This window comes from Aquarana catesbeiana, linkage group LG10, assembly GCF_042186555.1.
Source record: "Aquarana catesbeiana isolate 2022-GZ linkage group LG10, ASM4218655v1, whole genome shotgun sequence".
In the NCBI taxonomy this organism is placed as follows: domain Eukaryota; kingdom Metazoa; phylum Chordata; class Amphibia; order Anura; family Ranidae; genus Aquarana; species Aquarana catesbeiana.
The window spans coordinates 47,574,201-47,585,983 of NC_133333.1; the positions used below are offsets into that span (position 1 = coordinate 47,574,201).

At 40.2% G+C, this 11,783-nt stretch overlaps 1 protein-coding gene across 1 annotated transcript; it reads left to right on the forward strand.

Moving 5' to 3' along the window:
• The first annotated feature begins 1,614 nt into the window (after positions 1-1,614).
• LOC141109838 (trypsin-3-like) lies at positions 1,615-11,491 on the forward strand. Its single transcript, XM_073601100.1, has 5 exons — positions 1,615-1,670; positions 2,026-2,262; positions 3,431-3,690; positions 7,346-7,482; positions 10,928-11,491. The coding sequence occupies exons 1-5, from the start codon at positions 1,615-1,617 to the stop codon at positions 11,129-11,131; spliced, it is 894 nt and encodes a 297-aa protein (XP_073457201.1). The 3' UTR covers positions 11,132-11,491.
• The last annotated feature ends 292 nt before the right edge of the window (positions 11,492-11,783 follow it).

The window sequence follows — 11,783 nt, forward strand, 5'->3', positions numbered from 1 at the left end:
CCACACGTTTAAAATCATGTACAAACATAAAAATACAAAAAGTGACAAACATGGGTTTAAGTAAAAAGAAAGTGGGGAAGAAGGAAGTGGAGAGGAGAGTGAAAAGTGGTCATCTGTGAAACCATGACCAGCCCCTCCGTCCAGGAATCAAAAACTCCTCCGGTCCCATCCAAAAGGCCCGGCCCAGGAGACAGGTGGAAACAATTTATGCACCTGTATTTTAGTCGCTATAAGTAATAAACAAACCGTGATTACCTTTTTATTAATATCTTCATAAGTCAGATAGCTTGTTAAGTCGGTCCCAATACTCTAACCCCTTTAGTAAATCAACCCACATGGTAATTTGGGAGAGAGAAATTGGCAAAACTTTCTCGGATACTGAGTGGCAACATGCCTTAGCTAACAACATTAGTGTGACCCACTGCGTTAATCATTTGGATAATGCTCCTAGAATTCTATACCAAGGATACCTAACATCATATAGACTAAATTTTACTCTGATGCCTCCCCTTCGTGTTGGCGGCAATGCGGCCTTAATGAGAATATACTGCATATACTATGTGATTTCAAGTCCTTCCGAAGCTTTTGGAATACTGTATTCTCTCTCATATCTCAAATCACAGGTATACTCACTGCCCCATCCCCATATTTAGCATTATTAGGCTTAACAATAGATAATTTCCCTGTACAATTTCGAACCATAATCTTGCATATTCTTATAGCTGCAAAATTATCCATTGCTAAAGCATGGAACACTACGCAAGCACCTAACCTAACAGATATAATTAATAGAGTTAATTTCCATTATTTATATGAAAAGTTTTTAGCAGGCAAAAGCCATGGCCTTAAATCATTCCACTCTAAATAGACTTATTTGGGCCGACTTAACAAGCTATCTGACTTATGAAGATATCAGTAAAAAGGTAATCACGGTTTATTACTTATACTTATAGTGACTAAAATACAGGTGCGTAAATTGTACTTGTTTTTTTTCTCTTTCTTTTCTTTTTTTTTTTTTTTAATCTCTTTTCCGTGAATAATGTCCCATTCCAGTTTATTGTATTTCATTTTTCTGCCTTAATGTGCTAGCATGATGTGTACTATTACCAGGCTGTCCACATACTTGGTAGCGTCACATAGCTTTTGTGTATGTTAACTTGAACACAACTTTTTATTATGTGCAAACGGTAGATCAACATTGTGTTAGTTGGTATTGTTTATATTTAATGTGTAATACTCTTATTGCAGACCTGATTCCTCTTAAAATACAATATTACATATTTTGTTCTGTTTTGGATGGAATGCAGACGGATTAGAAACTTAATAGGTTTGTATTACTGTATGCATGTCTTCTAGGTAGATTCACCATCTTTATTTGTTCTAGGCAACATTTCCACTGAGATATTAAGTGTTGGGAAACTAACATTTTAAAGTTGTTACAAGAACAAAAGATAAGGGGACTTTTTGCAAAAAGGACACCTGCTCAGAAGACCAATGTGAGCAGAATTGCCTCAGTTAAGGAGATTCCCACTCACTTTCTGTTGCATTCCTGAGACAGGAAGGGAAGGTCAATCTCCTTGATAGGACACATCTGGTTTTCATGCAGGAGGTTAGATGATGCTTGATGCTGCATTCTCAAAAATCCGTCTCAGAGCAAAGCAAAGCAAAAGGTGAACTTGATTTTACATTCTTCCTCCCCTTTACCCCCAGAAGAACATACTGACCTTTCTTTCACTCACTCTTCATATCAAACAGCTGCTGGAAACAAGGGGAGCTGCCCTGTCAATGCTCTCAGTCATTTAATTTGTAAGTGAGCCAAGTTTATGGACAAGATGAGGCAAGTCTAGTGCTTGGTGATTTGCCCAGCACTGGCACATAAAGTCAGTATGCATAAGCATCCATACCCCAAGTACCTGGTCCTGGAAGTATTTTGTTTGCCCTTGCTTGCTGCGTGAAGTGGGGGAGTAAAGGGAAGGTGAATATATACTCTTGGCAAGTGGGAATAAAGTTTTAACTTTCCCAAAGGTTGGCAGCAAATTTTAGGTCTCTGTTCCACCAAGTATTTGTAAATAAACTCTTTTTGATTCCTTTTGCAGCTGCTACTCCTCAGTTTGATGACGACGATAAGATTATTAATGGCTACGAATGTGTCCGCCATTCCCAACCTTGGCAAGTTTACATCAGCTACAATGGAGGGCAATGGTGTGGTGGATCCCTGATTTCATCACGGTGGATCATATCTGCAGCTCATTGCTATCAGCCGTAAGTTCCAAGATTCTTCTTTGTAGATTGGTAATACTTGGCAATACAGATAAAGCCAATGCCCTAGGTCTAAAATGGTTTAGGCCCATGAATAGGATCAGAGAATCTTATGTCAGCCATAAAAAGGGGATCTGTAATTGTCTGAATAATGAGACCAATCGGAAATCCACTGTTCACTTCATGCTTTACCTAAAAGCGTAGCTATGGGAAGAAAATGAAAAAATATATATATTTGATGCAGTCTATTATTAACATTAACACCGCAGTAACACAGTTTTAATACCTGTTGGTCCTGCACGAAATTCCATTATTTTTAGCCAAGTGAGCTAGCAAAAATGGAAGCTAGAGAGGTTTGGATAATCCATTTAGGACTGACAGGGTTGGTTTTTATGGCCGGCTTTAATTCATATAGTTTACATTTTCAAATCATTAAAAAATAACGAATCCATTCACATGTAGCGCTATGCCCACAAACCCAGCTGCCATTTTATCTCTATGGTTTATTTATTATATTGCCTGTATATTATATTTATGATGCTTGTCAATAGTGGCAGTAGCCACAAAGGATTTATGATGATAAATCCTTCGATCACGATTTCATGCTCGTCAAACTAGCTAAGCCGGCCCAGTTCAATCAGTACGTCCAACCCATCCCAGTAGCCTCTTCCTGCCCAACGGCAGGAAGTCAGTGTCTGGTGTCAGGCTGGGGAAACATAAAAATCTCTGGAGGTAAGTTCATTTACTGGGCTTTAAAAATTAAAACAGGATACTGAAAACAGGATACTGAAAACAGGATAGAGTATAATGATAGGAAACAAGTTATTAATTTAGCTGATAGAACAAGATTAGCGGTGCCATCAAGTTTTTCTTTACCATCAAAAGAGGAATATTTAGTGGGTGGCGTTCAAAGGGGCGTTTTTATAGCTAACGCACAGTGGCCTAGTATACTATGTTTTTTGTGCTACCAGAAAAAAAATGTGGTAGCAAAAAACACGGTCACACACCCTTCACCTTCTTATTTAGTATCCAAAGTCCCACAATGTTAATGTTTTGCCATGAATTTAATTTAAAGAAATCCTCTACATTTTGCACATTACCTGTAATCACCTTTAATTAATAAATTTTGATATCTACAGCTCCTCTTTGTTCTTATATCCATCCTTTACAGGCCCAATACCTTCATTGCTCACCTTGGGGAACACGATGTTACTAAACAAGAAGGAACGGAACAGCGTATCCAGGTGGAAAAGGCTATAATGCACCCCCTCTATGATGATAAATCCTTCGATCACGATTTCATGCTGGTCAAACTAGCTAAGCCGGCCCAGTTCAATCAGTACGTCCAACCCATCCCAGTAGCCTCTTCCTGCCCAACGGCAGGAAGTCAGTGTCTGGTGTCAGGCTGGGGAAACATGAAAATCTCTGGAGGTAAGTTCATTTACTGGGCTTTAAAAATTATTGTTTTAAGGCTGAACTTCATAAAAAAAACAAAAACAAAACATCAACTGCAGTTAATGCAAGGACCGATTTTATTATCAGACTTGTATAACCTGCATGGTAGCAGATTGGAAGAGGAACGGTAAGACCCAATACACAATATTAGATTTTCTGCAGATTTTTGTCTTCAGATTTACCAAAACCATGTAGTGCAAGGGCCTGCCTGATTGCATACAAATTGAAACTCTTAAGGTTTGATCTCTTATTATATGTTTTGTTAAATCTGAAAACAAAAATCTGCAGAAAATCTAATAGTGAGAGAAAGAGGAGAGTGGAACACCTTATATTCATCGGAAGTAGGTTTGAGGGTATAGTCAGGGTTAATTTTATTGGCCTATAATTGCCTACCTGTATAATAATACCCCTTATACCACTAGTCCATTGTTGATTGGAGTATCAATAGGTGATCAACAATCAAAAATGGTTGCTCTAGGGACCAAATGAACATATGTAAAAAGAAGAGGAGAAGGAAAGAACCTCCAAAAGACAGTCCACTCAAGAGCATGCGGGTATTTAACCTAAATATCTTTATTGATTATCCCAGTAGAAACAGTATTTCTATCCAAAAACCCATACACACGATCAGAAATTCTGCCAGCAAAAGTCGGATGTGAGCTTTTGGTCAGAAATTCCGACCGTGGTTATGCTCCATCGAACTCCAGCCAGCAAAAGATTGAGAGCAGGTCCTCTATTTTTCAGTCGGAAAAAGTTCCTATCCGAAAATGCGTTCGTCTGTATGCAATTCGGACGCACAAAAAATCACGCATGCTCGGAAACAATTCGACGTATGCTCGGAAGCATTGAACTTCATTTTCTTGGCTCACCGTAGTGTTGTACGTCACCGGGTTCTTGATGGTCGAAAGTTCAGAGAGTGTGTATGCAAGGCAAGCTTGAGCGGAATTGTGTCGGAAAATCCTTCCAAGTTTTTTCTGACGGAATTTCTGTTCGTGTGTACGCGGCATAAGACTATGTTTCATTGCACATGTATTGACTACAAACATACTAAAAGGAGGAAACAGCAGAATGCTGACTCATCAGTGGGCTGCTTCTTCTTTACTATCTAGTCAGCAGGTCTGGGTTATCTTAAAGAATATCTAAACCCAAAAACAGAGTAATATACAGTTTTGCAGCTTACAATCCTCAGATGTGTTTTGCCTGCAATAATTTCCTTATTTAAGTTTTTATTTCTTTTATTTTCACCTGGCAATTTTTTCATTAACACACAACTTGTCCTAAGGTGACATCATTCACATACTATACTACACCTAGAGAGGAGCAGCATTGTCACCCTAGGCTGCACTTCTAATTTGGACTATAAAGACCTGTTTGGGAGTACAAAAAGACTGAAAAATCACCAAATTTCTGACAAAATCTACAGGTATTGTTCTGCGTTTTCAAAAATTGTCATTACCCTGAAAAAATGCAGCATCTAAGGACTTGTAAGCTGGTATTTATTACATTTTTGTGCTTGGATTTAGATAAACATTAGCAAGGAAAATGATGATATGGCGATAGGTAAATTCAATCAGCACACACAAAAATGCCTAAAGTTCCCAAACAATCCCAAAAGCATTAAGTATAAATCTGTTCCTTTTGTGAACATGAACATGTGCACCGATTTAATTTACTTATTGAGTTAATTCTGAACTTGTAGAGGATTTGTTTAAACTAGAGCAGCTTCAGCTACTTTGCTTCCAGAGATCTGCCCCTCTTTCTTGCACTGTAGGAATATCCTTTTTAAAATAACTAAGTGTAAAATAAGATCTTATAGGCATTATGTTGCAATACTAGTCGCAGAGCTTGCACTTTACTTGGAGGGAGGACAAGTATATATAATTTGCTGATTTGGAACTGGTATGTTTCCAAAAGTCTAACTATTACTTAACCTGTAATGTTCTGCAATGCCAGGCTTTGTAAGACGGGGGAATCACCAACGGCACACCACAACAGAAAACTAAATATTGCTCCAAAGCTAACCAACAAAACCACCTCAATCTATAATTAAATAGTCTTACCTTTAATATCGAGGCAATTTAAAAAAATATATTATACAATAGTCCTCCTCCCTTACCAATAACATCACTTAGGCTGCTTTCACACTGGGGCGGTAGGGGGCGTCGGCGGTAAAACAGCGCTATTTTTAGCGCTGTTTTACAGCGGTATTTGGCCGCTAGCGGTGCGGATTTAACCCCCCGCTGGCGGCCGAAAAAGGGTTAAAACCACTCGTATAGCGTGGCTATAGCCGCGGTATTGCCGCGGTATAGCCGCGCTGTCCCATTGATTTCAATGGGCAGGAGCGGTGAATACACCGCTCCTTCACCGCTCCAAAGATGCGGCTTGCAGGAGATTTTTTCTTCTCCTGCCAGCGCACCGCTTCAGTGTGAAAGACCTCGGGCTTTCACACTGAACAAACAGCGGAGGCTGTTTTGGGGCGGTTTGCAGGCGCTATTTTTAGCGCAATAACGCCTGCAAACCGCCCCAGTGTGAAAGGGGTCTAAAGGCAAACTCATGAACCTCAGTCCCTGCAAGAATTACAATAATGCACAACATTCATAATGCCCCTCAAGACAACTACCAGTAAAACTAATACCTCAACCATTCCCCATCATTGCATATGAATATATTTCTAACAACAAATATAACCTCATGAAATTATAAGATTATTTAACATAAATCAGCCCAAATTGGAAACCCACATCAACATAAGAACTGGAAGGACTGTTGGCCGTCGAAGTAAAGTTTGAGCTCCTCTGTCTCTGGTTTATTGTTCTGGTCCCTTGAAGTATTTTTGCCACACTTTGGGGTTGATTTACTAAAACTGAGGAGTACAAAATCTGATGCAGATGTGCATGGTAGCCAATTAGCTTCTAGCTGCAGCTTGTTCAATTGAGCTTTAACAAAAAACCTGGAAGCTGATTGGTTTCTATGCAAAGCTGCACCAAAGTTTGCACTCTCTAGTTTTAGTAAATCAACCCCTTTCTCTGCCGTTTTTGCTATGATTTTAGTAAAGGTCTAAGGGTTATATATTCTGTCTGGTCTTTACTACTGTCCATTTCCCATTGGCAATATTTCATTTTCATCACCAGGACAATAAGTGTGTGTGGGGGGGGGGGAATCTGGGGACACAAACCTAAATACAAGTTTTCCTAAGGTTCTAAACCTCCCTCCCACTATGTAAAACTGAACAAAACGGTTTTAGCTGGAACTCCAGTTTAATTTAAATACTTACTTATAACAAAAGAGGCTCTCGTCCTATAATAAATAATGTAAATGATTTTGTAAAAATGTTGTGTATAACATCACTCATACCTTAAAGTGGTTGTAAAGCTTTAAGGTTTTTCACCTTAATGCATTCTATGCGCCTTTCCATGGGGGCACCCGATGAAGAAGAGGAGCTTGGAGCACCGACGGGGCACCCCAGAAGAAGAGGATCCTGGCTGCTCTGTGCAAAACCATTACACAGAGCAGGTAAGTATAGGCATGTTTGTTATTCTTATTTTAAAAAAAGGGAGTGTTTAACATCACTTTAAATTACACGACATTATGCAATAGTTGATAATATATTATACTTTAATTTCTTTTTTAGTGCAATATGCTACAAAATTACAGTGTCTTGATCTCCCTGTTTTGTCGGACTCCAGCTGTAAATCTTCTTATTCAAACATGATCACTACAAATATGTTTTGTGCTGGTTTCCTAGAAGGTGGCAAAGACGCATGTGCAGTAAGTATTGAAGATATATAGAATTATGAATATTCATAAATATCTTTATATTGTATGTTTAGGATAGTAAGAATATCCACAGCAAAGCATATGACTGCTATAGGACCAATGGCAGAACTACTGCCTGGTCTATGGGGCCCAGGGCAGAGAGGGGCCTGGTCGGGACCAGAAGGGGTAGGTTGTGTCATTTAAAGCAGAACTGAACCCATTAATTTACCTGTTTGGCAAAACAAATATATTCAAGATATGCTGTGAATGATAACTGTCACAGTTGCTTATGCTCTCAACTAAACTGTAAAGCCATGGCAACTGCAGATCAAACAGAAGCTAACATGGCAGTTTCCTAGGAGGAGGGTTTAGTCCAGCTTTACTGTCTGTCTGGTGCTCACCGTTTTGTTATTTGAGCAGCTGTTAGTGTTGTGCTTTTACTCCCCTCATTCTTCTCTGTTAATATGAGTCAAGTGCGGGACTTGGAAATGCAGAGTATTCTCCTCCTAAGAGGTGTATATTCACGAAAAAACAGCCAAAAATGAAAAGGGTGAGGGGTTAGTAAGGATATTTGCCTTGGCACTGCATTGTTAAGTGAGGTTGGGAGGGTCGCATGCCTCCTGGCCCTTTCCAGAAACTCCATCAGTACAGTACCACACAGGATTTGTTAGCTCACCTGTTTGCTGATGTCATGTGTAAACATAGAACCTGGCATAGGAAGTCTTAGACCACTCACTTCCTCTGTAGCTCAGACTGATGACATCTTTTGCAGAGAAAGGTAGAGGAAGTGAGTAGTGGAAGACTTCCTCTGCCAGTTTGTGTTTACAAATGACAGTTATGCTGTGGTGAGATGTCAGGTCGCATGTAGGATCCATGCTGATAGAGGTCTGGAAGGAGTCAGGCAGCCCAGTGTACCTGGCAGAACAGATCTTCCTGGGGTTCTGACTGTGCCCCACATGTGCTAATAGAGATCAGAATGGGGACAGCTGAGCAATAGTACAGTAAGTCATTTTTAGTAAACCATGTTTAGGGTGCTTTGTAAATACTCATTGTATTATGCATTTCATTTGCCATAATTCCTTACTTCATATATCACAATGTACATTCCCCATTCAATACCTCCTCGTTCCATATGCGTTGCTGTGCATTCTCTATTCTGCAACCCCTCATTCCTCAGCGCCTCATCCCCTACACCATACTGTACATTTCGTAGTTCCTAGTCCGCACCCCCGGTTCTGAATGACATTCTGTTTACTCCTTGTGCTACTGAGCCTTACTCATATGCAATGCTGTACATTCTCTATTCTGTACCCCTTCATTCTGTATACAATACTGTACATTCCCTATTCCACACCCCTTGTTCTGTATGCCATGCCATTTATTCCCTGTTTCTACTCGCATTTGCCATGCTGTGCATTTCCTATGCCACAATCCTCATTCCATCTGCAAATCTGTACTCTCCTTATTCCACAAAGCCTCATAACAGTTGCCCTGCTATATATTCCCTATTTCACAATATATTGTTTTATATTATACACTATATCATCCTGTATGTCGTATTGTATGTTCCCTATTCTCAATGTCTCATTCTGTATACCATGTTGTACGTTCCTTTTCCCACTGCTTATTCCGTATACTATGCAGTACAATCCCTTTTGCCACTGACTGAAATAAAAAAGGGAGGAAGCTATAACAGGATGGGGGCATATAGATAGGGAGATAGAGGGAGCACTGTGCAGGGAATATCCACTATCTCTTAAGCATAAAATGAGGAACAAAACAGGCAGGGGCAGGCTTGTTGGTGAAGGGCTCAGATGGTCCTAAAGGAGGTAACTAGTTAAATCCTCCATGAGCCTGATATCCTCAACACAGCAAAGCGGAGGCGAAGGGGATTTCCACAGAGCAAGGATGTAGGAACCGGTCATGTTAACCAAGTATTCCTTTAATTATTTCTTGTGGGTCTTTAGAGAGAATGTATTATGGTACAGTAGGAAGAATAGCAGAGTTTTTGGGGAGGTACAGTTGGTAAATATCTGAACAATGGTGTGAACTTTCCAAAAATGCTGAAAGATTGGGCATGACTCTCTGGGAAGAGTGTAACGTAAAGGTCTTTCTCCCATAAGTCAAAGAAATGCAGCAAAGTCTGAGAAGATCTTGTAAGAAATAATTTATAGTTGTAAGAGACAGAATGTCTCACTGGTCTGAGAGATTGGCATTCCTGATCAAACTGATTCTGTAGGTATGCAAAAAAGGTGGCCACAGGCAAGTATTAGAGCTATATGAACGGAACTGCAGGGGATCTAAAGAAGAAATATCAGGTTCATGCAACAGGCAATAGAGGGGATGGGAGTGTTAAATTCCAATTTAAATAAAAGAAAGGTCAGAGTGAAGGTCAGTTGTTAACGCAAGGCTGGAATTGGTAGGACCAGGCTCCATGGGAGCATATTCTGTGGAATGCAGACCTCTTCCTATTCAATTGATACCCACTATGTTTTATGTTACAATGGCAGCACCAATCATACCAATAAACATTGTACAAAAAGCCACTATACCTCTGGAAACTTATATGTGGTATAAATGATTGTACACTAACTGATACTGAGGAATAATGTCCTGCTATCTAACCATCTTCTTTACTTCCTCTGGGTTTGGCAGGTTTGCCTACTTGCCATGTGTGTTAGAGGTCTTTTGGACCCAAGAGAAAAGTCATGACCCCTGTTGATGCACCAGCTCTATCCCTGCCATGACTATATCTTGTTAAACTAAAATAAAACTACAAGTTTTAGTACCCAAGTGTAGCGCTTACCTCTGAGGGGGCCACTGGATGCAGACAAGTTCTCTGTAGATAGCACAGAAGCCACCAGTCACCCAAGCGCAGTCCAGGGGGTCTCTTTTTAGGAATTATTGCTGAAAACCTTAACAGGAGAGGGGTTTAGGGCACGGGATACGTCAAAAGAATCAGCAACAGCAGCAAAAGAATAGGATTCTCTTTAGGCTCCCAATAGTAGCTTTCCAGAAGGTAGCTTGGGATGTCGGTATGTCTGTACACCATAATGGCAGTTGTTAGCAACTGGTTCCCCTTCGCATCTATGCAACTCTCAGTCCCCAAGAAGATCCTTGCTCACAGTGTCCTTGGAGCTATCTGCCCCTCAATCTCCACAGGTAGATCCTTAAAGAGGGAGACAAAAATCAAATTTTCCTAGCAGCCCAGCTAGTAGGAGCTCTATACCAGCATGATATTTAAAATATGGAATTTTACAGCTAAAATAAAGTTGTTCAATAATTTAAATGTATCACATCTATATCTTTTTTAGTCAGGTTTTGAGGTACTCTGGTGAATATTTATTATGGAAGCTGGAGGGTGGTTTGATCCACACAAGTGAACACAAAATTCAATTATTAGTGGTCTTATCCTTTAAGTACTTCCCTGCACTTATGTACCTCCTTGTTTTCACAGGCTGATTCTGGTGGACCACTGGTCTGCAATGGAAAACTGTATGGAGTGGTCTCCTGGGGTCGAATGTGTGCACTCCGTAACTATCCTGGTGTCTACACCAAAGTCTGCAGCTATTTTGACTGGATTAAGAAAATGATAGAGCGGGGGGGCAGGAGGCGGAGCCTAGCGGAGCAGACATGCATTGTTAGAGCTCCACACCGCTGAGGAGAGAAGAGAAGGACAAAGCGGAGCCTGCAGGCCCAAAAGGTATCCATTTGAACCTTTTTGCCCCAGGGAACAAACTGTGAAAGTTTGGGCAGGAAATATGGTACTGGGAGGAAACCGTGGCAGAAATAAAAATCACCTCACAAAGAGCTCACAGGCACTCACTGCAGCTGAAGCAGCTCCAGTCACCTCACAAGATACAGCATCAGGGCGCTCTCACAGACAGAAAATGTCACAGCAAGACTCTCCATTTGAGTCAGATACAGAACAAATCCTCTCACAAACTTCTCCACAAGCCTCCTCAGTATCCCCAGTAATATTATTACAATTTGAAAAGATGCTTCATAAGGCTTTAAAACAAACCTCAGACCAAATAACAAACAGCCTAACCAAAGAAATAAGAGAGCTGGGAAACCGCACCGCAGCCTTAGAAATAAAAATGAATGAAATTGAAATTACAACCCAAGAAAATATAACAGAATTGGAACAATTAAAAAAAGAGAATTTAATACTTCAAACTAAGCTCGAAGATTACGAAAATAGAGCCAGACGTTCAAACTTGCGCATAAGGGGAATACCTGAAACTGTGACAGACCTGCAATCTACTATTACTGCTCTATTACAAGAACTAAAGCCAGATATCCCTATTGAA